Raw genomic sequence first — 27,133 nt, 5'->3', positions numbered from 1 at the left:
ACTTTCCTGTCGAGAATGCTCTGTCATGCTGATAACCATCTTTACACCTAAAGCTTTCGTCAGCCTCCAAAGAAAGTATATGTTCTGTGCAGGGGTGCGATTTCGACAACCGTACAGCTGGCCTTTTCCTGCCCATCGCTTTCCGCGGTGAAATCTCGAAACGCCCATCAAGTCGAATGGCGGGGCATTTGAATATATAGCTCCAAATGCAGGCCAACAAAACAAATTTCGCGCCTTCGAAAACAAAATGAGGTCACGTCTGCTTTTAACGGACATGGCGTCACATTATTTTTTCTTCCACCGGAACTGTTCCCACCACATACATATGGCTCTAAGCCCCATGAACCGCCGATGGACCGCCATGTTTTGAACGTATGGGCTCCTATGGAAGCTTCGTTACCAGGTATATTTACCTTGTATTCACTGCAAAGCGTGCAACTGTTTTAAGAGTGTAGGATCAGTCATGTATATAAGGGGTGTTTCGCGTACCTTGAACCACGGTTTTTAAAATTTTGGTAAACCGCAACTGAATGTAACCAACGACATATGGTTGGCCGTCATGTGGCGCTCGGTAGAGTGTTCGTTTCTTAATATTCCGCATAATTGTTTTTATTAAATAAGATTAATCATGCAAAATTTGTAATATTCACTTTAGGACCAAGTGTGTTTTGTTACGTTGTAGTGGGGACTCAGAAACGACCAATCGAATCTTTCGCGGCAACGTACATGCTGCGTGGTGAGCTTCTTTTTTCGGCGTTTAAAGAAAGCCCGCGAAATGTGAAATAAAACTACGTGAATGCGTTATTGTACTGCAGCGCTCTCAACCGTGCTTCCAGCGAAAAAAACCCGGCGCACGGACCGTGGCCAAGTGAGTGGCCACGGTCCGCGCGGTCTAGGCGTCGGCTTCACAGTGCGTCAGCATTTATGACGGTGGCACACGCATAGGGAGCGCGTCCCAAATAAGCGATAGGCTTGAAGGATTCGATAGGCTTGAAAGGTTCCCCCCAGCGACATTCGTTGTTCTACCGCTACTCACGACTTCCCATATTATGCCCCTGTATTCTAGAGAATGGCTTGACGCCTCGGGAACCTATCATTCCGACATTCTTTTTTATGTTTACTACTGCTGCGACGAAGATCGGGATAGTGTGGATGGACAAAAAGAACACGCTGGCCCTCGGCTTGCAATCTCTGCCCAGCTAATCCTTTAAACACGAAATCAAGTGGGTCCGTAGCAAATACGCTCGATGCTATTGCCACATTACAGATGCCACAATGATGGTTACGACCGCATGTCAGGTTTTCCAAAGGAGGAGGTTATGTATTATTAAAGGCGCACTAAGACACTGTATTACACGCGCAGCGCAACCGTACTTATAACTTGGATAGCATTTTTAGCGTCAGCCGACGAGGACAGAAGGAAGACGTTGACAACACAATGCGCTAACTTCAACAATTTGTTTCAAGAAACAAATTCACTGATAATCACGATATTCCCTAATGCGAAATTTGGGCGCAGCTATATACGTGTTTAGACTTCGTGATATATTAAGGCAAATAATTTGACTGAGATGTATAGCTGAAGCCAAGCGCGTCGGCTTTTATATATGACTTGTGGAAGGTGCCAGTGTAATCGCTGGTGCCGCTTGGCATCCAGAAAGGGCTACGCATTTCGCGTCGCGCACACAATCAGATTACAAGGCAATCGCACACCATGACAATCGAAATTAGCGCGAGCAACAGCTAACGCGAATAGACTATCGTACGAAGCAAGCGGTCGGGCGGGTCCGCATGAACCCGGTTTGCCACGCGTACCTCACCGAAGGGGCCGCTCTCATTATTTTTCGCCTCTCCAGTGCCCGTGGCTCACGTCTTTCATCTTCCGCTTCGCGTTCGCTCTTTCATCTTTCACCGTTGTGCTCGTTCACTCGGTTATGCCACCGACGCTCACCGAAGGGACGGGCCATTAGGAGCTGCGCTCCAAAAAACCGCCTTTATACACCATTCACAGTAGCGCCACACCTGATCAATACGTCAAACAGAACTTTCCAAAAAGGCCGTTTCCTTATCTAACATGTCGACAGACGGGGTGCTTATACACAGCTTTGACCATTCCGATTGATAGCCTGTGCCTCAATAATTTCGCGCATATCTTTATCTCTGTAGCTGGCCAGAACCCCACAATCACGAAACAAACGAGCGCAGTTATTTATTAGGTATTTTTTACTCATAAAATGTTACCATGTCGTGAATTCGTCACTCCAATTTTGCTTGCTGCTTGCCTGTTACTAATGGGTCCGCAACAACAGCTCTGTGAAGTCCGTTTCTTTTCTCGTACGTAGAATATTTTATTGACCATACGAGTTGCCGCACGGCAAATTATAGTTCAACAAATTCGCGCAGAGCCTCTCCGCAAAGAAGCTGCATAAATGGCTTGTGAAAGTTATTGTTTATAAGTAACCGTTTGTAGTCCGTATTATTTGACTACGCTCGTTCGAAGCTCTCAAGTCAACCTACTTTATTTACGCCAGACATTGATCTTTCAGCAATTAATTTCACTCTCTCCTGTCATGCCTCATAAATCTTGTTGCGACCGAGAAGGCCACCTTTATTCGAAATATGTTAGGAATATGCCCTCCAGGGTAACCATCTCTTCTTATTCGCTGACAGGTGGACGTAACGTAGTAACTGTTTTATGTCCATAAGAGCACGTGGAAGAAATTAGTCCCTTGCTTCCTAAACGCCCGCTGACTGCAAGCGCTTTTCTTCGACGCACTGACTCTGGGTTGCGTTAGCAGTCACTACTTAAACACCGCCTTCCAAAGACGTCAGGCAGGTCACTATACAAAGGCATCACTGCGATATAATGCTACAGACAAGGAACGTCTACTACTATTCGCCAAATATTTATTCTTTACTTTTGCTTATAGTTTGGTAAAACTTCTGTTGAATAAGTGAGTAAATAAAAGACCAAATGCCGCTCGAACAAAACACATTCCGATCGAGTAAACTTACCAGCAGGTAAAGATGATCGCGCAAGTAACGTTGCAGCTGTCGCCCAGGAGTTATACTAAATTTGAGCAACAAAGGAGTGGCACTTGAGCAATTTCTATTTTTCTTACGTTTCTCCCATAACAAACTAATGTGCGGCAACTAACAGTGTCCCTAGCGCGAGGTTTTATAACCGCGGATGAGTTTTCTCACAAGTAAGATCTAAAGAATGCGTAAAATGTAAGAATTCTCTGTACAGACGGTTACAAGAATCGTCTTTCATTTCGTTTAGCAGCGGAGTGGGTACAGAATTTCTCTCTAATGGCGAAGGTCTTTACTTACATGAACAGCGCAGTGACAAAACATAACGTGAGTGCAAGTAGCACGGCAGTCACCAACATAGCGGCGAGAATGGGCTGTGCGAGCCAATCGTGCGAGTGAGGCGCAGTAGGTCTTTTTGCATAGAGTGTTTTCGCAGACCGCATGCATGGGCCTGAAGAGGATAACGGAAGATATGCGCGGAGCGAATATTGCCTTTAGCCTTCAGGTTATCTTAAACAAGTCCCCCTATGCATGCCCTTCATTGTCTCGTCTTTCTATTGTACCAAGCGCGTTTGATATCCATGCGTAACAAACCCGCATCGGGTTCGCAATAGCAAAGCGCTCCTCTGATACTTACGCGTGGACTGATATGCAGGCTCTTTAATGGAAAAGGTAGAGGTTTGCGTTGCAGTGCGCTGAGCACGCTGTGAAGTACTTGGTACTTGCGTTCCAAGTTGTATTCTGAATAATGCGCGTAGTGATGTTCAGGCTTTGCGCAGATAATCAGCATGCGTTTAATCGTTAACACTGCATGTTGCAGTTACTTTAGATTCTGATCTTTTTTTTGCCACTATTGCAAATCTACCCTTTTCCTGAACCCCTTTTCCCAATTGATAGGGCCGAAGCGACATGCTATTTCTAATAAACGTTCATTTACTCATACTAACATATTTGCTGTACCAGATGGGGAGTAAAACAATTAACTAAATCTACGCATCTCACTGAAGACACTCCAGTGGTTGTTGGTCATTTGTTTTCAGTAAACGTGTCTTTCTCTTTTTCTCTCTCAGTCAAACTTGCGTTTTGTGTTAGCATTACCTTACTGTATATTTTGTTTGTTTGTTTTTGCTTAGTTATATGTTTGTGTCTTTCCAGATTTTTCGTTCCTTCGTGCGCTCAATATGAGAGACCCTATTACAATGGTTTTGCTAATTGAGACCCCGTAAGATGTGTTTGTTAACCGCTGATATGAAATAATCTTCCCTTCCATAAAAGGACAATGAGTCAGCCTAGCTAGAAAGCAAGCAGGCAGTAAATTTCGTTCCTACGTCAAGGTAAGAGAGCTTTCTCAAAACAATTTTAGTCCCAAGTTTCCATAGCGAAAACATCAAAGTTCGACAGCCAAAAATTTCACACCGACAGCCGATGATTACGATACTCCCTAATGCGAATTTGTAGCGCAGCTGCTTAGGTGTTTTCAATTCACGATATATTATCGCAAATAATTTGATTCTGAACGACAGCGTCTTCTCGGCGGTGGCGCTAGGCCTCTGCTCGAGCAGCTCGTTTAACAGCAGTGGCACACGAAGCATTTCCACCGGTTGAGTCGCTCACTGTTCAGAAAGAAAGCCTGAACACGGCAACTCGTGGCTCGCGCGGAGCGCATTCTCTAGCTGCGACGTCGCCGCAGGCGAAGTAGCACTTGTGAATTGGGTCCAAAGCCCGCGCCAGCGCTTTGTTTCCGCGCAGGCCGCATGCCTCTTCGTCCCGGCACTCCGCTTTCCTCCTCACCCTTTTGCATACCCTCCTCCGCCTTCCGCCTCCTGGTTGCGCTGCGCCCTCCTCTCCGCTTTCCTCCTCTCGTCTTTCATTCCCCCGCTGCGCTCCACGTTCGCTTTCATCGCTTTCAAAAGAACCAAATTGTGTATGGTGTGATACCTAAATCTTTTAGGTGTTCGGAGATTTGTAGAATGCCCCAGAAGAACACGGCAGCCCTACAGTCACCATAACAGTGATCAATCGTTTAAGCATGTGGACACGAACGGCAGTTGGTCGACCACGGCACGAAACAGCCTTTTTATTTTCAGGCAGGTTTTGACAGGAGTTGCTGAACGTAACTTACAGAAAAAAGTGTTGATCCCTGGAGGAATCGTCAGTCGACAGACATCCTTAAGTACATCTACATAGTAACATTACAAATAAGACGCATGATAAGGGGAACAGGAAGAAATGTGTGCACGATTGCAGCAGAAATTTCATTGCGGGAGGCAGTGAAACTTATAATCCATGCTAAAGCGAGCCTTTAGAAAGTTAATCTCCTCTGCGGCCTCCTTCAAGAAGCCGCAAGGATCCGATCGTTGGTGCATCTCTGACAGATGACGACACAACTATTCCTCGGAGGTAAATGCCTAATTGAAGTTGTAACATCTCCCTTAGAAATGAGCTATTTATATCACGAAAGAAGAATAAGGGGGAGACAAGTTGCCTCGCAGAAAGGTTAACTAGGCCAAGTCCCATATCTCAAGAGGAAAAAAGGTTATAACGCCACATGGCCTCAACACGTGAGCTTCATACATAGAGAGTAAACACGCGATGGAAGGAGAGATAAGTGGTTCAATGTGGAAAGGAAAGGTTTGCGCTATCTTCTGCAGCGCTTGAGGGAGCACGGCTCAGTGCCACGATGGAAAGCTTGCAACCTAAGCCGCGAGCAGTGTAATACTTGCAGGACAGTGGCGTAACCAAAAATATTTTTCGGGAAATGTTATGCGCCGCCGGTAAAAAAGTCGGCTTTGAACGTCAGCCGCCGTTTGCCTTCGACAAGAAAGGCGTAGCCACCGCTGGATGTCCATGGAGTAGTGAGCAACCTGTGTTTTGTCTCCTCACTTTTAATTTGTTGATTTTTTGCACCACATGCGGCGTAAAGTCCCATATCGTTGACGGAAACATTACTCTCGATCAAACAAGTAGGCGCGATAGCGTTAAGGGCCGCGTGTCGTAAAAGATGCTGTGTCGGCGTCGGACGTACATATATATATACATATATATATATATATATATATATATATATATATATATATATATATATATATATATATATATATATATATAGGGGTTTTCTTCAAAGTTCAGCACGCAGGACCCGACGTAAAATACGCAGGAAAGAGACGACGAACTTTTTGGGAGACTTCTTTTTCTTACTTAACGTTTTCGGCTGGTGGACCAGCCTTCGTCAGAGTACAGTACGACTGTACTCTGACGAAGGCTGGTCCACCAGCCGAAAACGTTAAGTAAGAAAAAGAAGTCTCCCAAAAAGTTCGTCGTCTCTTTCCTGCGTATATATATATATATATATATATATATATATATATATATATTGTCATGTGGTAGTGACGGTGAAGAAAGCAGCAATACGGTGGAATACAAAACTAGCGTTTATTGGGCGAACCTGTGCCCACAAAAACAGGCTACACTTATCGCACAACGATAGCGGCGAACACGGTCGCCGATCGTCGGAAACTGAGCAGCGGGTCAAGCGCGTCGGCTTTTATAGATCAGTCGTCGATTGTTCCAGATTAACCGATGGGACCCGCGTGTCTTCCACAACGTTCTACACTATTCGCGTCGCGCATACATGCAATCAGATTACACAAGTTGCGGTGAAAGACAGTGGATGATGCAACCATCCATAACATTCCAGAAACTTCTTTTACATGCAAGCGCGTCCTGCGCTGCGCGATAACATTTGTTAGGCGGCCAAACGTGGTCGCCCCCGATAAAGATAAGTACACGTGTCAATATATATATATATATATATATATATATATATATATATATATATATATATATATATATATATATATATATGAGTACCCAAAGAAAATGTTAATTTCTCATCTTAATGTGTAACCTAGTCAAGAATGTGCAAATTATACGAAAAAGAAATGTAATAAAACAGCACTTAATAGCTGCACAACACAGACTCCACTTTACTCTCACTTCTTTATTGTATTCGCTCCCCCTGCCATTTGTTTCGTTTCAACTTCTATCTGCAGGCTGCCATAGGATTGCTTCATTCCCCCCAGCACTGTTTGCATCACTCCTGGGAAGATGCTTGAATATATTTCCAATATTAGAGGATTCCGTGGTGTCATTGAAGCCAATGTTCCATATGGTCGTTAAGTGTCCTTGTCGACTTTCCGTCTTCATCACACCAAATGGCCCGTTATAGGTCATGTTCAGGCTTGGCCCTCTTTACCAGCACAAGTTCACCGACATCGAGTGTTGGCAACGCATTTTGCCTCTTGTGGAAATTTCTCTTCATTCTTTCACGATACCTTGATCTACTATCTTAAGTTCTTGCTGCTTCTGTGGTTCATGTTCTTGTCAATGCCAAAGCTTATATCCGGAGGCAGATAAGGTGGTCTCCCAGTTGCAGCGAATAGAGGAGTACATCCCAGCCCGGTTGTATACGAGTGGTTGCGGTGAGCTTCTGCCACTTCCAGACATGTCCAACCACCTGTGAATGCGGCATCCATGCTAAAGTATTGTTTGATGTATCTGATAGGCCTTTCAGCCAAAAAATTTCACCTCATTTCTGAAGAACTCACTCTTCTTGAAATTAACTTTTAGCATCAGATAACGCTGCCAGAACATGAGCCAGATGCTCTTCATGCAACTTTTCACTTTTAGGTATATGATAATGTCGTCTACGTTAACATTGCAGAAGCGTCCAGTGCAGGGACACAAAACTGTGTCTGTCATGTTTTGGGACACACTATGTGAGTTTTTCCGTCCAAAAGGATGGCGATTGCATTCGTATATGCCAAATAAAGTCATAAATACGGTGTATTGCTTGGTGTCTTCTTTTATTAGCACCTGCCAGAAGCCCTTGCACAGATTTATGCGAGAAAAGCTGGAACAGCCTCCAGTTTCATCGACGATGGTGTCAATCCTCGGCATCAGAAAAAGAATCAACCAGGTTTAGTTATTTCCTCCTCTGTAATCCGTACATAACCACCAGCTGCCGTCTTCCTTTGGAGCAATGGCGATAGTAGAAGCAAAGGGAGACACAAGTGGGCGAATTACATTGACATCTAACATCTTTTGAAGCTCTTCTTTTAGCCACGCTTTCCTTTTCCTCCTGAGGTTATGTGGGTTTTTTCCCGCCACTATTTTGTTGGACAGGTGAAACGGAACTTCAGACTTTGTCGTCCCCGGTGTATATCCTATCAAGCATACCAGTTCGGGGTAGAGTTGCCAAATTACACTGTCTTTCTTCAGCATACGTAGGGCGTCTTCTTTTTGTTCCGACTCTGTTTGGTCAGCCTCTTGATCAACAGACACTGTATCGTCCAAAGTAATATTCAGTTTCAACAACTTCCTATCCGGACGAGATAGGAGAAAGTCGTACTGCACAATGACTAAAACTAATTCAACCATATTTAGATTGGTAATTTACTTTCAGGCCTGCCCACTTACAATAATCTATCTTGCTTCCATTATACCCACACAAAAGAACTGACCTCCCTGAGAATACATCTTGTGGATTAGTGTTGCTTTTCTTAAGATTGGATAAAGAAGCTCCGCTGTCTATAAGTGCTCTCGTACTTTTTCCGTTAACCTCAAGTTCTATATGTAAGAAACTCGCAAAAATCAAACAAACAGTAGTTTTTTGTTATAAGGTCAGACTGAGAGCCCTCGCTGTTTAGGTTTATTTTTTTAATCTGGGCAAGATGCGTTTCTCAGGCAATGACACTCTTTCCGCTGTATGCAACGAGCTATGGTGACTTCCCTCTTGCGAATACTTCGGTAACCGTTCACGAAACTCTGTTTCTCGATGCTTCTGCCCGCTGAACATCCCAATGCGACTTTGTCGTCCTCTCCATCCAATGGCAGCCGACCTCTTAAGGTGACTCCAGTAAAGCCTCCATAGTTTTTGGTGCTGCAGGTTGAATTTGTCGTTGCAATTCTCGAGGTGGGCCATATATTATCAGCGTTATAACGGAATTCAGTGGAAGTTCCGGCTCTGCAAGTAGAAATAGTCGACGTTTTTCAAGTAATGCTCGAGCACTGCTCCAACCCTGTAGCGATAAAATATAGCTTGATCCCATCGCTAAAGCAGGCTGCCACGGAGTGACGAGATGAAGCTCTCCTTCCATGTGCCCCATGCATCACATTGATGTAACGTGGTACGCAGCCCGTACCATATTCTTCCGCTGCCATTTAATATAGGGAGCATATGCTTCACTATTCTTTCATCTGTGTCCCAGTCGGTTTGTCTACAGGCGTATTCAAAGGACGCAATCCAAGCTTCTGAATTCCATGGCAAACAATGAAAAGGTTCAGGTTGCACAATCTCTGTAGGAAAGCTTTCTTTGAAACTCAGGGTCGAAGCAAGAGTGTGAGTCATTTCATTTTTTTCTGAAAAAAAAATTCCTTTTGTTGAAGCTGAATCGCCTGAAGCACCACGGAGATATCTGCATGGCAAGCTGACTCCGGTGCGGCTGACTTCTCTACTTGCGATAGCACAAGGTGTTTGAAAAGGGAGACTGGAAGGTTTATCTTCACGGACCCTTTTCCTAAGAGCTCTTCCAGAGAAATAGATGTCTTCTGCATAATGAAAGTCACGACCTTATCTATCGTCACATCAACGGGATGATCGGCTGGCGGATCTCCAGAGAGCGAGTACTTCGTGAATACGAGGCTGACTTTGGCTGGTTGAACGAAGATGGGTTACCCACATTATGGATCGTATAAAGTCGGCTGCACAAAAATATGTAATAAGACTGCACTTAGTAATACACAACAAAGTCTTGTCTTGTCTTGTCTTGTCTTGTATACTAAACAGTGGCGCATACCCACTATGGGGGATTGGCCAAGAAGCAGGTGGTTTTCCGTATGTTTAGCAGCAAAACGAAACTAGATTTGAATAGTGGAGCGTGGGACTATAGAACTGTAATTTAGAAGTGTAATAAACATATAGTTACGAATTTTGATAAATAGGTCAACGTAAAGAATTGAAATAATAGAAATTATTCTCCATATCGTTCAATCTCACTTCTTTTTTACGTTCTTCACTGCCCCTGCCGGTTGTCTTGTTTCAACTTCTTCTATCAGCACGCCGCCATAGGATTGTTTCAATAGATATTTTCTGGACTCGTTTGCCAGCAATAGAGAGGAAACACCAAGCAAATCCCTGGAAGCGAGCTTCACCTCAAGTCATCTACGGCTTCATTTTGAACTTGCACACATAGTTCTCATTGGACATAAAACATTGGTGTGCGCTGCATTTACTCTACGCTTCACATGTGATGCCACGGCAACCGGAAATATCCCATCACGTTTCGTCTCCTCTGACCATGCTGGTTCGTTACTTGGTTTTCTACAAGTGGCGCTTTGAAGAAAAAGAAAGCGAGTCGCATGCCGAACTTCTTCCTCATGCTGTGTTCCTGTACTAAACCAACAAATGACTTGAATACCTGTTATTCAGTGTTCGCCAAAAACATTGATTCAGAAATACCGTACGCAATAGCAAAGTCAGTAAGGAAAACAAAATATTTGTTCTAGTCTGCTGCCTATACAGGTGACACTCATCCATAAATGGTTACAGAGCCACGGGAGCTGCTACTTCTGTGGGCGTCTTCGATGACCTGTCGCCGACACTCCCGGGCTGCTCGACGCGGTGCTTTCAGCCAATGAGTGTTGCGTATGCAGCATCTGTGGCAGTCCGGGACTGCCGGGGAAGGTGAATCGAAGAGGCCCAGTAGAGCCAATAACGTTTGGGATCATCAGCAGCCGCAGCAGCACCAGCACCAGCAACGCGAGAAGCGCGTGGAACCTCGAGCCCCGCCCCGGCGCTGGAACGCGCAGTTCGCTCGCATCCCTGGAGCGGAGCGGCGGCCATGTTCTCCGGCAGCATTCTGCTGCCCGGCGGCGATGCGACGGCGGACTGCGTGCTACGCACCTCGGACGGCGGCGCGTTCCGCGCGCACCGCGCCTTCCTGTGCACCGTCAGCCCCTACTTCGCGGCGGTGTTCCGCGAGCAGTTCGGCTCGCCCAGGGACGTCCTCATCGGCGGTGTGAAAGCCGCCGTGCTCGACGCGCTGCTTACGTTCCAGTACACAGACCAGGTAGGGAACAACCGCAGCGTTGAAAACAACAAGTGCAGAAACCCGAAGTGCGGCGTGATTTCCGGAGAAGCGCAGTTGACACAATAAGTGCAGCTTTGAGAGGATGCCACGTTCGCAAACGCGCCTCGACTGTGATCTCCTTCTAAGTCATGTGGCACCGCAGGATGAAGCGTTCGATCTGAGTGGTCGCTTTTGATAAAATACTTGTTATCGTATTGTTATAACGGAAAGGGGTGAGAATTGTAGCTTCAGGGTAAGAGGAAGTGATAAACCTGCAATTAAGTACAAGTACCCAACCTTGTACAATTGATAAAATGAAAGGAGTCTGTTATACTCGCGCCCGTACATGGACTGAGTACACCGATTATACTGTAGTGGTTTAGATTTTTATAATAATGACCTTGGCCGATGGCTAAAATAACCGCATGCAACAACGTTCCGCTGGCACTTCGGCGAACAGGGGTTAATTGAATAACGGCACTCCGACCTAGTTCCTTCCAGCGGACACTGAAATTGTCCGACTGAAAAATTTATAGCGCAGGAATAAAGGATAAACTGGCAGATCTGATTAGTCATATTAAGTGTCGCTGTACTTACAGTTCTCTGATTACTCGCCCTCGCTCTGCGAGTCGCTAGCATCCTGGTTAGCTCAGATGACAGAGCGACCGGCCAGGAAAGGCGTTGGTACCCGGTTCGATCCTTAAGTACGTTTTCCTTCTGCTGCGAAACTTTCTTTGTCCGTACTAGTTCCTTTTTTTTTTTGCAGCTCCATGCTACACTTGATTGAAGTACAGTTTTTCCCCTTTCAGGAATAGAGGGAGTACGGTATAATTGGTCGTTAATAAATTTGTGGATGACAAGAAAAATTCGCTCGCTTTACCCGCGAGGACACGTTCCTAGAGCGTAAGAGGACGAATAGGACATCTGGCGGTCGCGTATGCATTAACGCTATGCGACTGGCAGGCAAGGGGTAGCTATGTATATACAAGAAACGCTTGATTCATTTTGTGGTGACGACTCTGCATGCGTGGCCGATTGCAACGCAGCTATGCGTGAGCCCCCAGAACGTCCTGGAGGTGCTGCAGGCGGCCGACATGCTCCTGCTGGAGGATGCGCGTAAGCAGTGCCTGGTGCTGCTGCTGAAGAGCATGGGGATTCAGAACTGTATGGGCCTGGCCGCCCTTACGCGTCAGTACTACAGCCCGAGCTTCGCAGATGCCGTGTTCACCTTCGTGCGCGAGAACTTTGACGAGGTGAGCGTGCGGGCGCTAACTCTTAACGTACGGGCCCAATAAACACAGGCACTAATTCAGTTTCAAACAAGGCATAGTATTCTTTGTCAAAACATTACTCATTCGCTTGGCAGAAAGAACTAATTGTTGTCGAATTTTTTTTTAATGCACTCGAGGAACATGCTCAGAGCAATGTAGTAAATTACCATTCGACCACACTAAGGGGCTACATTTGCGATTGGGAGAGCCTTGGTAAGCTAGAAAAGACAAAAAAAGAAAATTAGAGACAAGTAGCGACGCCACGTTGAAGTTCCCGCACAACTTCGCCGTGACGTCAGGGATTTGTGCGGGGTCTGCCCGGGCCCCTTTAATTTTTTATCAATGAAGATGGACTACATTGTGCACTAAAGAAACCCAAGACTTGGCAAGCTTCGAGAAGTTTCACTGAGCCACCAACTTTGACATTTGTGGTCTTAGGCTGACGAGCTATTAATTGCTGTTCGCAGTGATTCTGTTGAAGGGTACTTTCCGTTAAACCTGTTAGAGATTCTGTCGAAGGCTCTTTTTGAAGGCGACGTTCTCTTAAATATGCCACTACAGCAATCATAGAGAAAGTTCTGGGGCTGGTAATTCTCAAATTTTCTTCGCAGCCTTTTACGAGCACCAAAATAAACAACGCAAGCACGTGGTGGTTAATGGATACGAAGCACCTTACAGATCAACATACCTCCGAGATTGTCAGGGCGCCACCTTGTCTCTCGAAGGTCACACTCGGGCACCGCGCAATTTCTCTGCAGTCTGTAATCTGCGTCGTTTCCGCCGAGCGGCAATGATATCGGGGGGCTTTTTCGTCTTTTCTTTTAATTCGGTATCAGAAGCGTCTATTTTTTGCAAGCTTCTCTTTACGCATCCGGTCTTATTTCAAGCGTACAGTTTTTGTATGGAGGCTGTTGTGCGTCTGCACTGTCTTCTAATGGGCTTTTTAAGTGGTCCAAAATTTTTTTCCGGCTTGTTCACCTTCAACGGCATATGACGACTTCATAGGCCAGATGTTGGTAACGACTTTTCCCTGATTTAAATTGCAACACATCGTACAAAGGGACATAAATACATACATGTAACGTTGAAATCATTTTTTATCTATATACAGAGTAAACCCCTCCGTCACGAAAAGACAAATCTATAAGAAATTACCTGTTACAGAACCGTATAAATGTCTGCCTTTTCTAAAGAAAATCTGTCGAATGCAACAGAAAACCCGCCGAAAGTCAACAAAGTGCCAGCACCTTTTTGCATAAACAGGCAAAGTCGGTGTACAAAATTTTGAGAGGAAAACTGTAGATTGCCTTCATTCACTTTTACAAGGCTAGGTTATTGCCTGCCCTTAAACTGTTTGCATATCTGAGGTTTCTTTAGCGCACGAAAAGGGACGAATGACAGTGGCAAGACGCGGACACAGCGCTAACTTCTAACAAATGTTTTATTCCACGAAGCGGTACACACATATATAGGTAACACACTACCGTACGCATGCGCATATGTACTGATTTCTAGTCAAATGAGACAGCAACGAGACAGGTGTGATATCATGTGTGATATGATATCAAAGATGAAAGAACGACCATGCATAGCCAAAAAAAATTTTTTTGTAATTGCAAGATTAAAATGTAATCTCCATCAGGCCACCCTCTGTGTCACGTATAAAAAATCGTTTAATAACGTTTAAAAAACGTTTAAAACCTTTAAAAAAACTCAGTTATGGAATACCAACACGCCCTAACCTACGCTCTTTGAAGTTTGCATATGTCACAAGCCTTTCATGAACATTGCAGAAGCATCATTCAGACCGTGGTGAAACCTACACTTTTAGCGGCTCCGGATAAAGGACCGTTCATAGATAATCGTCCCCTGTCCGTCTATACGAGCCTGTTTGCGTCGGCCCCAGAGAGATAGGCAAAACGCCAGGAATCTATTGTGTCTGCGGAGAGATTACTAGAAACGTCGGAGCTCTTGCTATGTTTAAGTAGACAAACACAAGCACTGTCTCTCAACCCAGGCTTTCTTTTTGCGCTTCGTGTGACCCGGCCCCATTGATAAAGCCCACACGTTTATTCGGGCCAAGCTAGGTCGCCGCGCAAGTGATGCCTCAACGCTAAGTGAAGGCTCAGGCGGCGGGAGGGCACAAGCGAGACCTAGTGCGTTTTTCTCCGATTGATTGATTGATTGATTGATTGATTGATTGATTGATTGATTGATTGATTGATTGATTGATTGATTGATTGATTGATTGATTGATTGATTGATTGATTGATTGTGGTTTAACTTCCGGAAGCAACACTGGTGCTAGGAGAGACGCCGTTGTCAAGGACTACGGATGATTTTTTTTCCGCCTAGGGTTCTTTACCATGTCCCTAGATTTAAGGACGCGCGCGTTTTTGCATTTCGCCTCAATCTTAATGTGGACGCTGCAACCGGGTATCGAGAACTCGCGACATCGCGCTCAAACACCAAAGCCACTAATCCACCGCGGCGGATTCGTTTCCGTCCACACTTGAACGGATATAGAATCTGAAACGAGCACGGTCAGTGGGTTGGGGCCGCCGAGGTCGGAGCGTGCTGGGGCTTGATCGCATATAAGATCGGCCGTCCAGGATAGCGGACAACCGAGCTATGCACTCACTGCAGCCGGTAGCCACGGCGGGCCCCCAACCCACGGACCAGTCTGCGTTTCAGCTTCGATGCCCCCGTTGCCCCTTTGGCGTTCTGGAGGCGCCGCCAAAGTATACTAAATAGTGGCACTTTGATTACACTTAGTACTTAGTCACCAATACGTGCGCGAATTCCCATTGCCTTCACCGCAATGCATTGCGTTGCTTCACCGCATCACCATAATGTATTCGGGTGAAGCCATTGTTGAAAGCGTGTACGACTTGGGGGAACAAAAAATCCACAGTGCGATAACAGTCGCTCAAAAAATCAACAAGATTCACAATGGCATAAATATAAAAAATATTAAACGTCCACAATGAAGTGTAATACAAGGCAATAAGGACAGGAATGAAATAAATTGATAAAGCAATGAGGAAAACTTCAGAGATGCCTTAATGAATATAGCTGAATCAGCGAATTCGTGCTAGGTGGCAAGGAATTCAAGAATGGCTGTAATTGACAAGATCCTTATTCCGCATTTAGTGCGAAATCGTGCTAGGGGTGTACTTCTGTTTTACACGAAACGCCTACTAATATAGTCATGGGTGCCTATAAGAAGGTGGGGGAGGGGGGGGGCTGCTCAGGGCCCGAGCCCGGGCCCCTTCGGAGTTTTCCGGGAGTGCTGAGCCCCTCCCCCCTTGGCGATGCCGAAACGTACCCCCCTTCCCACCTGAAGTCACATTGCCAGAGTTCTGTTACCCACATCATTTTGAGGTTTCTTTTCATTCGCCTCGACCTTTTCACTTAAAATTTTATTGTGGCGAATAGCCTCCTGCATCATTGTTGGCGTGGACGTGGACGGATTTTAATTCATACTTTGCTTTATATCTGCGAATTCTAAAAATAGGAGAACAAGCGCATTACAAGCACCAACGACAGCTGCCTCATCCGTATTTTCTCACTTCAGCATTGTTTTTAATTCCCACTGTAAACACGATGCACATATACAATACATTTAAGTATATATACAGGACAAAGTTTATGTTATGTTTAAATAGAAGGAGGTTGTCATTTAACAATTATTTCTGAAGGTATTGATAGCTTATGCCTAGAGAATCGATATGTTGCTGTATGTTCACCCCGCTTCAATATGCTTTGCATGTTTTATGACCCTGAAAAATACCTGTAGACTTTAGTGACCCCTTCGGCAGAGTCATTTATCAACGGCGTGTGAAATGCACGCGAATGATGTGTGTCTCACTATCGCTTCTCTTTCCAGTAAGCAAAGATAAAGACTCATTGAAAATACTTCTAATAATTTACAACATTTATTAGGGTTGGAAACATCGTCACTTGTATGCAGAGGTCATAAATATATACAGGGTGTCCCAATTGACTATCATGCACCAAGATAAACAAGCAATGTTTTCCTGGAAGAAAACCTAGTGCATATCGTTTGCAGTACACTGGAGAAGCTGCCAGTAATTTTTTTGCGTTGCTGAGACTGAATCAAGTAATCGCAATTATCTAACTGAAGACGTATACTATCATAATTATCTAAACGTCAATGAGGCATTTGTAGGCCCAGCCAAGGGACATGTAACTGCGGTGTATTTCCCGACGTACTAATTGCGCACTAATTTTTTTCCGACTAATAAATAAACCCTGCGAAATATCGCGAATACTACGTGACTGCGCTCCCACCCGCATCATTAAGCAGCACCCTCGAACAGGCTCCTTTTGAGTTAGTAAGAACGAAATGAAAGAAAGAAAAGAAAGCACCGCACAAGCACTCCGTACAGACGGTTAACCAGCGAAGCTGAAATGTGCAACCCCCGTGTTTATCACTGCGTTAATCCTGACGCTTAATTAAACGACGGCTTGGTAGGCTGCCGGATTCTCGGTACGCAGTTGCTGCTTGCGCTCGGCTGCACGAGCCTGTTCTTGTGCCTGGGCTGCAGCATGGGCACACTCCGTAGACGAGCTTGCTCGCGGGTCTGTTCGCGGCGTTTCCGGTCGTAAGCTGCCTGCTCCTCAGGAGTATGTATGACGGGTGGCCTGCCCATTTCGGAGCCCGAGAGAAACTGCTGCGCACACGCTTGGCTGCGACGGAGAGCAACGACTTTACTACTGGCACTGCCAATCGCGCGCTTCTCTTTCGCTTTTTTTTTATGTGTGAATTCGCATGGGGTTGAGCTGCAGGAGTTTTCGTCGCACAGGCGACATACAAACAGACGGACGAATCGGCTAGCGATAATCAGCTTCGCTGTAAAACATCGTGATAGAGCTAGTGCCTTATCTGCCGCGCCTTGCCCTATGAAAGACGTCGCGTTTGGTGTTAGTTGGAAACAAGCTGTGATAGCTGTTGTCTTAACGTAAAGTGCACAGATGGTTCTTCTTTTTGCCTCTACATCTATCACCATAAAAGCGAAGCAGATTAACAACATCAGTGAAAATGTTTAAAGTTGCGTTTTGCTCCGCCCCAGTCGCCATGTCTTTCTCAGCAGAGAGTAAAAATGATCCTGACCTTGGTAGCTGAAAATGACAAGACGAAGGCCGCAAATATATATGTCATGGAAATGTGACGGTAGACCATACGCGTCGACTATCATCAGAAATGATGAAAACCTGAGACAAACCGGCAGCTTCAAGAAACAGCGGCGGTGGACTACATCTCTGATCCTAGCCTACGCACGGATGTTCTAGCGCTTATGGCCTCAAACCCTCATTCCAGTGTGTGGGACGTGGCCGCCCAGGTACCAGTTTCGAAGTCATCAGTTTGGACGATTCTAAACGACGGCCTTTCACCCGTACCACCTTAACCTGCACCATTTCTTGGAAGGTAGGGACCTGTGGATTGTCTAGATTTCTCGAATTCGGTCCTCACAAAAGCCGATGAGCCACCGGACTTGTTGAGCGACATCATGTGCACAGATGAAGCCAATTTTCACAGAAACGCCCAGGTAAATTTGCATAATGCACGCTATTGGAGAATCCACACTGGGTTAAGCGCAATCAGCACCAGTACCAGTGGTCGGAATTTACTCCGGTGCTGATTGCGCTTTTAGTCCCACCATCTTCGATCACACACTGACTGGATAGCATTACGCGGAAGAAATTCTTGGAGTGGTGGATGAGTTTCGCAGCGAAGTTCCGTTGTCATATCTTCCACCTCTGTGTTATGAGCAAGAAGGAGCACCAGCACACAGCAGGAGCCGAGTACGAAACTGGCTGGATGCGACTTTTCATGCGCAGTAGGTTGGAAGGCATTAGGGTAAAGGCTAGGGGCGAATTGGCTGTGGTTCATAACGGCGGTAATAGCACTCTTTATTTGTCTCTGTCCTTCCTTTCCTACTTTTGTGCGCTACCGAAACACCACCGTTATGAAGATTGGAAGGCACGGGCCTGTAAATTGGCCGGCTAGGTCACCTGACCTCTCGCCACTCGATATTTTTTTTTTTGGTGGGGGGGGGGGGGGAGGTTATGTGAAAGATCGCACTTACACGATCGCGAGGGGACGTCAGATTAGCTCAAGAAAAGGATAACAGATGTCTGTTGTAGAATTCGAGCGTCGGTCATCAAGAAAGCCACTGAAGATGTGACAAAGCGGACTCAGTGCTACGTAGCTGCCAAATGAGACCTATCCGAACACGTCCTCCAGGCAGCAGCTCGTGTTCAGCGACGCTTATAAATTGATAGATAATAAGGGCACACTTAAATCTGATGTCTTTTTCGTTTGTTTTTTGTGCAAGCGTCCCGATTGCCAATTCGGCTCATTTAGAAGTGATTATTTACTTTCTTGAACGCGTCGGTTTTGCCCTTTCTCAGCACGTGGGTCGCTTCCCGGTCTGTTTATTTCGCTTTTATTTGATGTAATTAACCTGTTTTTGCAGCACGCATACACTCTCATGAAAACTAAAACCGTCACTTTAATTTGGCTTTGGTCCGAAGCAAGTTTCTGGCGCGAAAAATAGCTGCGCGAGCACTCTGTCGGTGCGGTGCGAGCAAAGCCGGGATATTGAAACGAGCTATGCCTATTACATTGCTTTTGGCGTCTCGTGCGTGGTCAGAGCGGCGCTTCGGCCGAGTTATCAAGGCGCTTTTGTAATCAATGTGATCAGTGGGCCTTCAGAGAAGGGACAATAGGCGTGACGTAGAAATAGCTGCAAAGACGCGAAACCCGCTGTTGGTGCTCCTTCCGTACCATTATCAAGGTGATGCGCTGTGCCAGAGGCAACGCAGTTGCTTTCAGTCAGCTTATTTGAGGGCGCTGCTTTATGGAAGCAGGTGGGAGCGCAGTCACGTGGTATTTTTCATATTTCGTGAGGTTTGTTTGCCAGTCGAAAAAAATTGCATGCAATTAGAACGTCGCTGAAAACACAGCAGTTGGATGTCATTTGAAGGTGCCTGGGGGTGCCTACAAAGTGCCTCAATGACACTTTGATAATTAGGACAGCACTTCTCGAACTAGATAATTAACTGTAATTATAGAAATAAATTTCAGCGACGAAAGAATTATTGGCGGCTACTCCACTATACTGGAAACAATACGCAGTAGGACTTCTTCCACTAAGGCAACTGTTATTTTTTTAATTGTTGGTGCATGATAGTTGGGGCACCCTGTATAGTTCACTCGGTAACCGAAATGAGGCCAAGCCGGATTCACTTGAAATCAAAATCAACAGCAGCCACGTGAAGGAGCACTTATACTCGGACTCGCAGAAAAAGAAAAAAAAAGACAGATGGAAGCTGCAGTTTCGGCGAAAGGCGAAGCAGTATTAGTGATTGCGAAGTGTACAAAACTTACACGAAAGAAGGTTACACCGCCGAGAGACGGCAGATTCTTGGTGGTGGGAGAAGCCTCGGCTTGTGAAATTGGAACTGTTTCCTACTATGGAGGTCTTGTAAATTCTCATATAAGGCCGTCATTTCAGTGAACCATTCTTCGAGGGCACACGAATTTTCTTGAGGTGCAATATACATATATGGTTCGGTAAGCTGGTCGGGCCCCAGCCCGCCCGGAAAAATTAAAACTTGCCACCTACGAATTACGGATATAGTGTTCTGTAATAAGTTCACCCATTGTTGACCACTGCACATGTAAGCTTCTATTACTAACGGTACGACTATAGAACTGTACATTGCCATAAATGTTGCCCAAGTCCACATGTGCAAACAAACTTGCACGTAAGTTTGCTGACGATGCGTCATACTAAGTCATTGTTAGATGAATGCACGAATGGCGTAAAAAAAGACGAAGACACAACTATAAGGTGGCTATCAAATACACGTGCGCCAACTTCCAACGGAAGGAGCTCGTACTTCTGGGTACAGTGGGAAAGGAATCTTGATTGGCACCTACCTTTGGTGTAAATGCTGACTCGTGTATTCGACTGTAGGATTTCGCCTGGTCTGAGAGGATAGACGCCAATAGAGCAGAAATGCGTTCAATCAAACCGAACGTGAAACATTTAGCTTTGTGTGATTCGTAATACGAGGGCGAATCGGAAAGTGGTTGCCCCTATTTTTATTAGCCAAAATAATGTACATACAGGTAATTACAAATATGCATACTACTCTACGTGCCTTACGCTATTTTTTCACATAGTCACCACACCGGTTCAGACATTTGTCCCATCGCAGAACTAAATTTGAGGTGCCCTTGTGGTAGAATTCGTCCGGGTGACTGAAACCACCGTCGGAGTGCTGTTTTGGCTTCATCATTGCACGCGAATATAACTGTCCTGCCAGGAACATCTTCAGTAGACCGAACACGTGGAAACCACGAGGGGCAAGCTCCGGACTCTGTGGTGGGTGGTCCAGATTCTCCCAGTTAAATGACCCGAGCATGTCAGCGGTTCTGATTGCCACATGTGACCTCGCATTGTCGTGGAGGATAACCGCATTGTCCACATCGGGAATCCATCGGCGTTTTCGCCTGATGGCAACCAGCAGACATGACAATGTGGAGCAATAATTGACGGCATTGAAGGTTGCATCTTGTGGCGTGAAATACAGCACGAGCGGTCGTCAGCGATCCCAGAAGACCGTTAACACCATTTTCCCAGCAGATGGCACTGAACATTTTTTTTTTTGTCTCAGGAAAACCCGGCTGTTTTCACACCATGCCCTGCTGCTTCGATTTCGGCGTGAAATACAGTATCCACGTTTCATCGCCGTTAACAATGCGGTCCAGCAAACTTTCACCCTCCTCGGCATACTTTTGCAGATGATTCAGTTAACCAAACATTCGCTTGCCTTTGATCATGTCATCCAACTGCTTAGGCACCCACCGACACGGAATCTTCCGGTACCCTGAGGACCAGTGAACAATGTCGTAAACACTCCCATACGAAATTCCAAGCTCCCGGGAAATGTCTTTGAGGTGTACACGCCGATCCCCTTTCACCATTGCATCCACGTGGGAATGCTTTCGTCGGTCAGCGACGCACGCGGCCTCCTCTCCCAACGCTCATTGTCATGAAAGTTTTCACTGGTTTTTTAGAAATCACACCAGCGCCACCTGACACTTCTCAAAGCGAGACACCGTTCTCCACACGCGGGCTGCATTTCCCTGTGGATTTCGATGGGCTCTCGTCCCTTGCTGGATAGAAAGCAAATCACACTTTGTTGCTCGTACGCCGTGATCGTGCGAAGCACAACCGCCTTCTTAAACGACTGACAGCAGCTCCGTGCCACGGAGCTACCAGCAGATAAGGCCGGGCCGATCCAAGAACCGCTGGGAATGGATATGTTTACTTCGCACCTACAGGCGTAATTTGGCTGGGAAAAAGATATTTGCAAATACTTTCGATTCGCCCTCGTAATTAATACGTTACCGCGATACGTGATAAGTTAGGCCCACTGCGCGAGCGCATCCTATACGGTGGTCAACCGTGGTGGATAGCGCCGGTACCGTGATTGCACAACAACGTTGTAGCGACCACTTGGCCCAGACTACCCATTGCGAGTCGAATTCACGCTTGATGCTTGTTTTGCGTCGAGGCAAGACGTGCATAGGAAATAAGCCATCGCTTGTCTCATCTCACTCTGGGGTCAAATTTCTTGTTATTGTTGAGATCAGCTATTTGTATTTGATACCACTAGCTCTAAACGGACGGCAGCGTGCCACGAAAGAGCTTTGCTTCTAGCAGATGGCGCCACAGCATAAAAGTTGGCTATGCATTGGCGATGCGCTGGCGATGAGTAACGCTCAAACAGCCTAATTCTGCTCAGCACCAAAAACTTTATACTACGCTTTAGCATGGTGCGCAATGACTGTATGCGAAGTCGTTGATCTCTCGGCATATATAACGTGTCACTCTGGGAAAGGTGGCGCAAGCGCAGTGGGCCTAACGTGTGCCATATCGCGGTAACGTATACCGTGCCACAGAAAAGTTATTCTTTCCACTGTTATACGTGGAAGTGTTCTTACCTCTACTACGTGTCTTAATGAATCGAATGACCACGCATCTGTGGTGCCTATAGAGTTTGTATAGTTCTGTTCTTTCACGTGCGCACATCGTTTCTCCGTGGGTTGAACCGCGCGTGCATGGCGAACGCAGATCTGGCAGCGCAGCGAAGAGTTCACGGACACCCCTGCATGGCTCATGTATAAGCTATTGTCTTCGCCGGAGCTTAATCCTGTCCACGAAGAAGACGTGCTTCACGCGATTGCACGATGGTTCTCGGCCGTCGCGTCACCTGAAGCGGTCGACCGCACAGAACTGCTCGAGTTGCTCCAGTGCGTCCGCATTGGCCGGTGCAGCAAAGAGTGAGTTGGCCTTTTCTATCCTGACATGGCGCCTGGCCAATAGATGGCATAGCTCAGAAACCTGATCCAAAGCAGTGCAGGCGACTGCAGTAAATTTATGCATGCGTAACATATTCCTCATCCGCCTATTTCTGTGTCCACTTCAGGACGAAGGCCTCTCCTAGCGATTTACAACGGCCCTTGTCTTGCGATAGCTTATTCCAACTTGCGCTTGCGAATTTCCTCATTTCATCACCCGACCTAATTTTATGCCGTCCTCAACTACGCTTCCCTTCCCTTGGCACCCACTCTGCAACCCTAATAAGCCACCGGTTATGTTCCCTATGCATTACATGGCCTGCCCTGCTCCATTTTATTTTCTCAATTTCAACTAGAATTTTGACTATCCCCATTTGCTCTCTGGTCCACACCGCTCTCTTCCTGTCTCTTAACGTTACGCCTAACATTCTTCGTTCCATCGCTCTTTGTGCAGCCCTTAAATTGTTCTCGAGCTTCGTTGTTAACCTCTAAGTTTCTGCCCGCTCCGGTAGAATGTAATTATTTTACACTTTTCTTTTCAACGATAGTGGTAAGATCCCATGCAGGATTTGATAAACCCTGCCGTATGCACTGCAACCCTTTTTTATTCTTCTGTAAGTTTCCTTCTCGTGATCAGGCTCCCTTGTGAGTAATTGACCTAGATAAACATACTCCTGCGCAGACTCTAGAGGTTGAGTGGCGATAATGAATCCTTGTTCCTTTGCCAGGCTATTGAACATTACTTTTGTCTTCTGCATATTAATATTCAAACCTATTATTTCACTTTCAAGGTTAAAGTCCTAAATCATTTGTTAAAATAAATCCCCAGTGTTGGTGAACAGGAGAATGTTATCTGTAAACCGAAATTTGTTGAGATATTCACCGTTGATCTTCACTCCTAAGCTTTTGCAATCTAATAGCTTCAACACTTCTTACAAGCGTGCAATAAATCGCATAGGAGAGATTGCGTCTCCTTGCCTGACCCTATCTTGCTAGGTTTTCTGCTTTTCTTGTGGAGAAGCAAGGTAGCAGTGGAATATTTGTAGATATTTATTTATTTATTTATTTATTTATTTATTTATTTATTTATTTATTTATTTATTATTTAAATATACCTTACAGGCCCCTAGAGGCATTGTGTAAGGGGGGAGAGTACACTCAAAGGTTATACATAATTATAATACATATGTGAATATATATACAAGAAATACAGCGTAAGAAATGCGCTAACATGCAGTAATGTAGTGTTAAAGATTGCGAAAAAGACAAACCGAATGCTTTAGAACGGGGGAGGTCAGTGAACAAGAAATTTTCACAAAGTTATATATAACCAATAGAAATACAGAGCAAGCGGGACACTATTTCGCTATAATAAAACAGTATTTAAGGGGTAGTGGTACAATAATAACAGGAAACTCAAGAAAAAATAACACATTAGGTTATACAGAGTTTGAAAAATGCGTTGCTAGAAGATGCCGGAATTTTTCCTAGTCACTCTCATAAGCGATGGCGTTAGGAAGATTATTCCAAAGGCGAATGGCTCTTGTAAGAGCGGAGTAGTTAAATGAATTACTCTTTCCGTAGATACGCATGAAATTGAACTGATAGTACAGCAGGTGTGACCTGTAATGAGAAGGTTAAAAGGCAGGAGTGATGGTGCTGTATTATGGACATATTTATGAAATAATGATAGCAGGGTTATATCACGACGGTCATGCAAGGGCTGTAGTGAGAGGTCGAGTTTAATTTGTGTTTTGCTTTTGTTATAGTCATAACAACGTGAAATAAAACGCGCAGCCCTATTCTGGATAGATTCGAGTTTTTCGATCAAGTATTTCTGATGGGGAGACCAGATGGATGCGGCGTATTCAAGCTAAGGTCGAACAAATGTTAGATAAGCTAGTTTACGAATGTCTTTAGTAGAATTATGTAACTTGCGTCTTATGTACCCTAATGATATTGAAGCATTGGCGCATATGTAGGCAATGTGCGTTGACCACAAAAGAGTCCAAGTTAGGTGAACACCAAGATATTTATATTGAGTATGATGCAAAATAGGGATGTTATTTATGTGATAAGTATACGTACATTTAGTATGTTTACGGCTAAAAAAGATAATTTTACATTTAGAAACGTTAAGCTTCATTAGCAAAGTCTTACACCAAAGAGAAATAAGTTCAAGATCTTTTTGGAGGATTGCATGATCATCGCCACATTTGATGGAACGATAAAGAATTCAGTCGTCTGCAAAAATGCGCACGTGTGAGGAAATGTTATTGGGTAAGTCATTAATGTATATTATAAATAGTAATGGCCCAAGAACGCTGCCTTGTGGTACACCTGAATTAACGTGCGAAAGAGGAGAGGAAAAATTATTAACTGCTGTGAATTGCTGACCATTAGAAAGAAAATTGCGAATCCATGTTAATGTGAAAGAATCTCATTCAAGAGCAGATAATTTCAAAATCAAACTGCAATGTGCTACGAGGTCAAACGCTTTTGCGAAGTCTAGAAAAGCACAGTCAGTTTGGAGATCCTCTTCCATGTTAGCCTGCAAATCAGTTGTTGATTCTAGTGATTGCGTTTCACAAGAGAAGTTCCTCCTAAATCCGTGTTGGTTAGAAAAGGAAAAATTGTTGGCTTCCAGGTGACTGTAGACATTTGATGCAATTACATGTTCTAGCATTTTACAGCATATAGATGTTAATGATATTCGACGGTGGTTTTCCGGTGCGTGTTTATTACCTGGCTTAAATATGGGTATGACATTTGCTATCTTCCAATCTGAAGGCAGCTGTCCAGTCTCTAAAGATTGCCTGAAGATGAGAGATAGAACTTTACTAGATGCTATGACGGTGTTTTTCAGAATTTTAGAATTAATCTCAACACCACAGGACGTGGTTAGTTTGCGGTTATTTATAAGGCATGCGACACCTTCAACTGTTATTTCTGTTGGTGACATGTATTGGTAGTTCAGCTCCGATGCATCTGGCAGATCTATTTCCCAAGATATTCGCGTATGTCTCCTGCACTTCTTGATTACGCAGTGGCTCCGTGGCTGCTGGTCTCGCTACTTGTTAAAATGCCTTTTCATGTTGCTTAAAAGCCATGTAGCTAGATTGGTTGTACTCTGCATAACATACTACATACAGCGTTACTTTATAAACACCGTTTTTCCTGCTCCCTTTAAATGTAAACCACCTCTGATAATCATAATTTTTTAAAGGCAATCGCCTACTCCTCTCTCATTTTCGGGCCCCATCTACGGCAGGTCGTGAGGCCAACAGGGTCCTGCACCTGACGTCACCAGGGTAAAAGCTGTCAATTGGTTCATATACGAGGAACGTAAATGCCGTTTCGTGTGCTATAGTGCGCCATTTCCGTGCAGTCTCAAGCCCACCCTGCCTCGTCTCGCTTGCCTCTCGTGAGCAATCAACTCGTTTGACATCACGCAGCGTGTTTTAGTACTGCGCATGCTGCCGAAACTCGCGCGTAGCCGACAGGTGCGGAGTCCTGACAAGCGAAAATTGGTGCTCCTTTCAGACAGAGAACCCAAAGCTGACTTTCGGTACTGACATAAGATCCACGTGTGTTTTCGAGTACTTGATCACTTTGGTGCCTTCACCTAGCTTTATCTAGAACCACTGTGCGCTGGTATCCCTCGCATCTTCAGTAACCCCCCTACTCCTTAGGGTCCTCAGCGCGACCGAAGAAATAAAGTAGCTCTGTAGGGCCTCAATATTACTATGGCGAGAAGGCATATATATACCGTTATGCCATCATCCCATGCGAGGAGTTGCTCAACACTAACCCATGTCCATCTGTCACTATCATGTAGTCCTCCTATCCAGGGCTACCTCATTCGTACAGCGCAACACGTAATTACCTGTTCGCCAGTCTGCAAAACAATTTTGCGAACTTCCCCGAGCTGAGTAAGCGCTACAAGTTTTGTGTAAGGTTATAATACGTGCAGCCTAGTCGCCGCGATAGCCCAGTGGCTGTGGTCTTGCGCTGCTGCTGAACTCGAGGTCGCTGGTTCGCCCCCGGCAGCGGCTGCCTCATCCCGATAGAAGCGGAATGCAAAAAATAAACAAAACGATAGTGCCCTTCCACTCTGGGAACAAGGATGACCAGCGAAGCTGAGAATGAGTAAAGAGCAAGGCGCGATAGATCAGGACAGAAGAACACAAACGACAGGACGGCGCCTGTCGCCAATGTAATTTCCAATGTCAACGAACAGCCGAACTTTTAAAGGAGCGGGTGCGCGTGTGACGACGTATGTTAGTTGCAGTGAGGAT

The 27,133-nt window shown here is 45.3% G+C and overlaps 2 protein-coding genes across 6 annotated transcripts in view; one reads left to right on the top strand and one right to left on the bottom strand.

Moving 5' to 3' along the window:
- The window catches only part of LOC142579094 (cytochrome P450 3A14-like), a 44,769-nt gene extending 41,283 nt beyond the window's left edge, over positions 1-3,486 (bottom strand). For 2 of the 3 annotated variants that reach the window (XM_075688959.1, XM_075688961.1), the window contains exon 1: positions 3,334-3,485. In XM_075688959.1, the coding sequence (XP_075545074.1) occupies positions 3,334-3,476 (143 nt within the window). In that variant the 5' untranslated portion in view covers positions 3,477-3,485. Of the gene's footprint in view, positions 1-3,333 lie in introns of all 3 variants that reach the window. The other variant, XM_075688960.1, reaches the window with a different exon arrangement.
- Positions 3,487-10,831: 7,345 nt separating this feature from the next.
- The window catches only part of LOC142579092 (kelch-like protein 10), a 34,854-nt gene continuing 18,552 nt past the window's right edge, over positions 10,832-27,133 (top strand). Inside the window, exons 1-3 of one of the 3 annotated variants that reach the window (XM_075688957.1) lie at positions 10,832-11,162; positions 12,209-12,415; positions 22,609-22,817. In XM_075688957.1, coding sequence (XP_075545072.1) covers positions 10,935-11,162; positions 12,209-12,415; positions 22,609-22,817 — 644 coding nt within the window. In that variant the 5' untranslated portion in view covers positions 10,832-10,934. The remainder of the gene's footprint in view (positions 11,163-12,208; positions 12,416-22,608; positions 22,818-27,133) is intronic. The other 2 variants (XM_075688956.1, XM_075688958.1) reach the window with 2 other exon arrangements.

The sequence above is a fragment of the Dermacentor variabilis genome, chromosome 4 (genome assembly GCF_050947875.1).
Source record: "Dermacentor variabilis isolate Ectoservices chromosome 4, ASM5094787v1, whole genome shotgun sequence".
Classification (NCBI taxonomy): domain Eukaryota; kingdom Metazoa; phylum Arthropoda; class Arachnida; order Ixodida; family Ixodidae; genus Dermacentor; species Dermacentor variabilis.
Note: the sequence above shows the minus strand (reverse complement) of the source record. Positions and strands in the feature narration are given on the sequence as shown.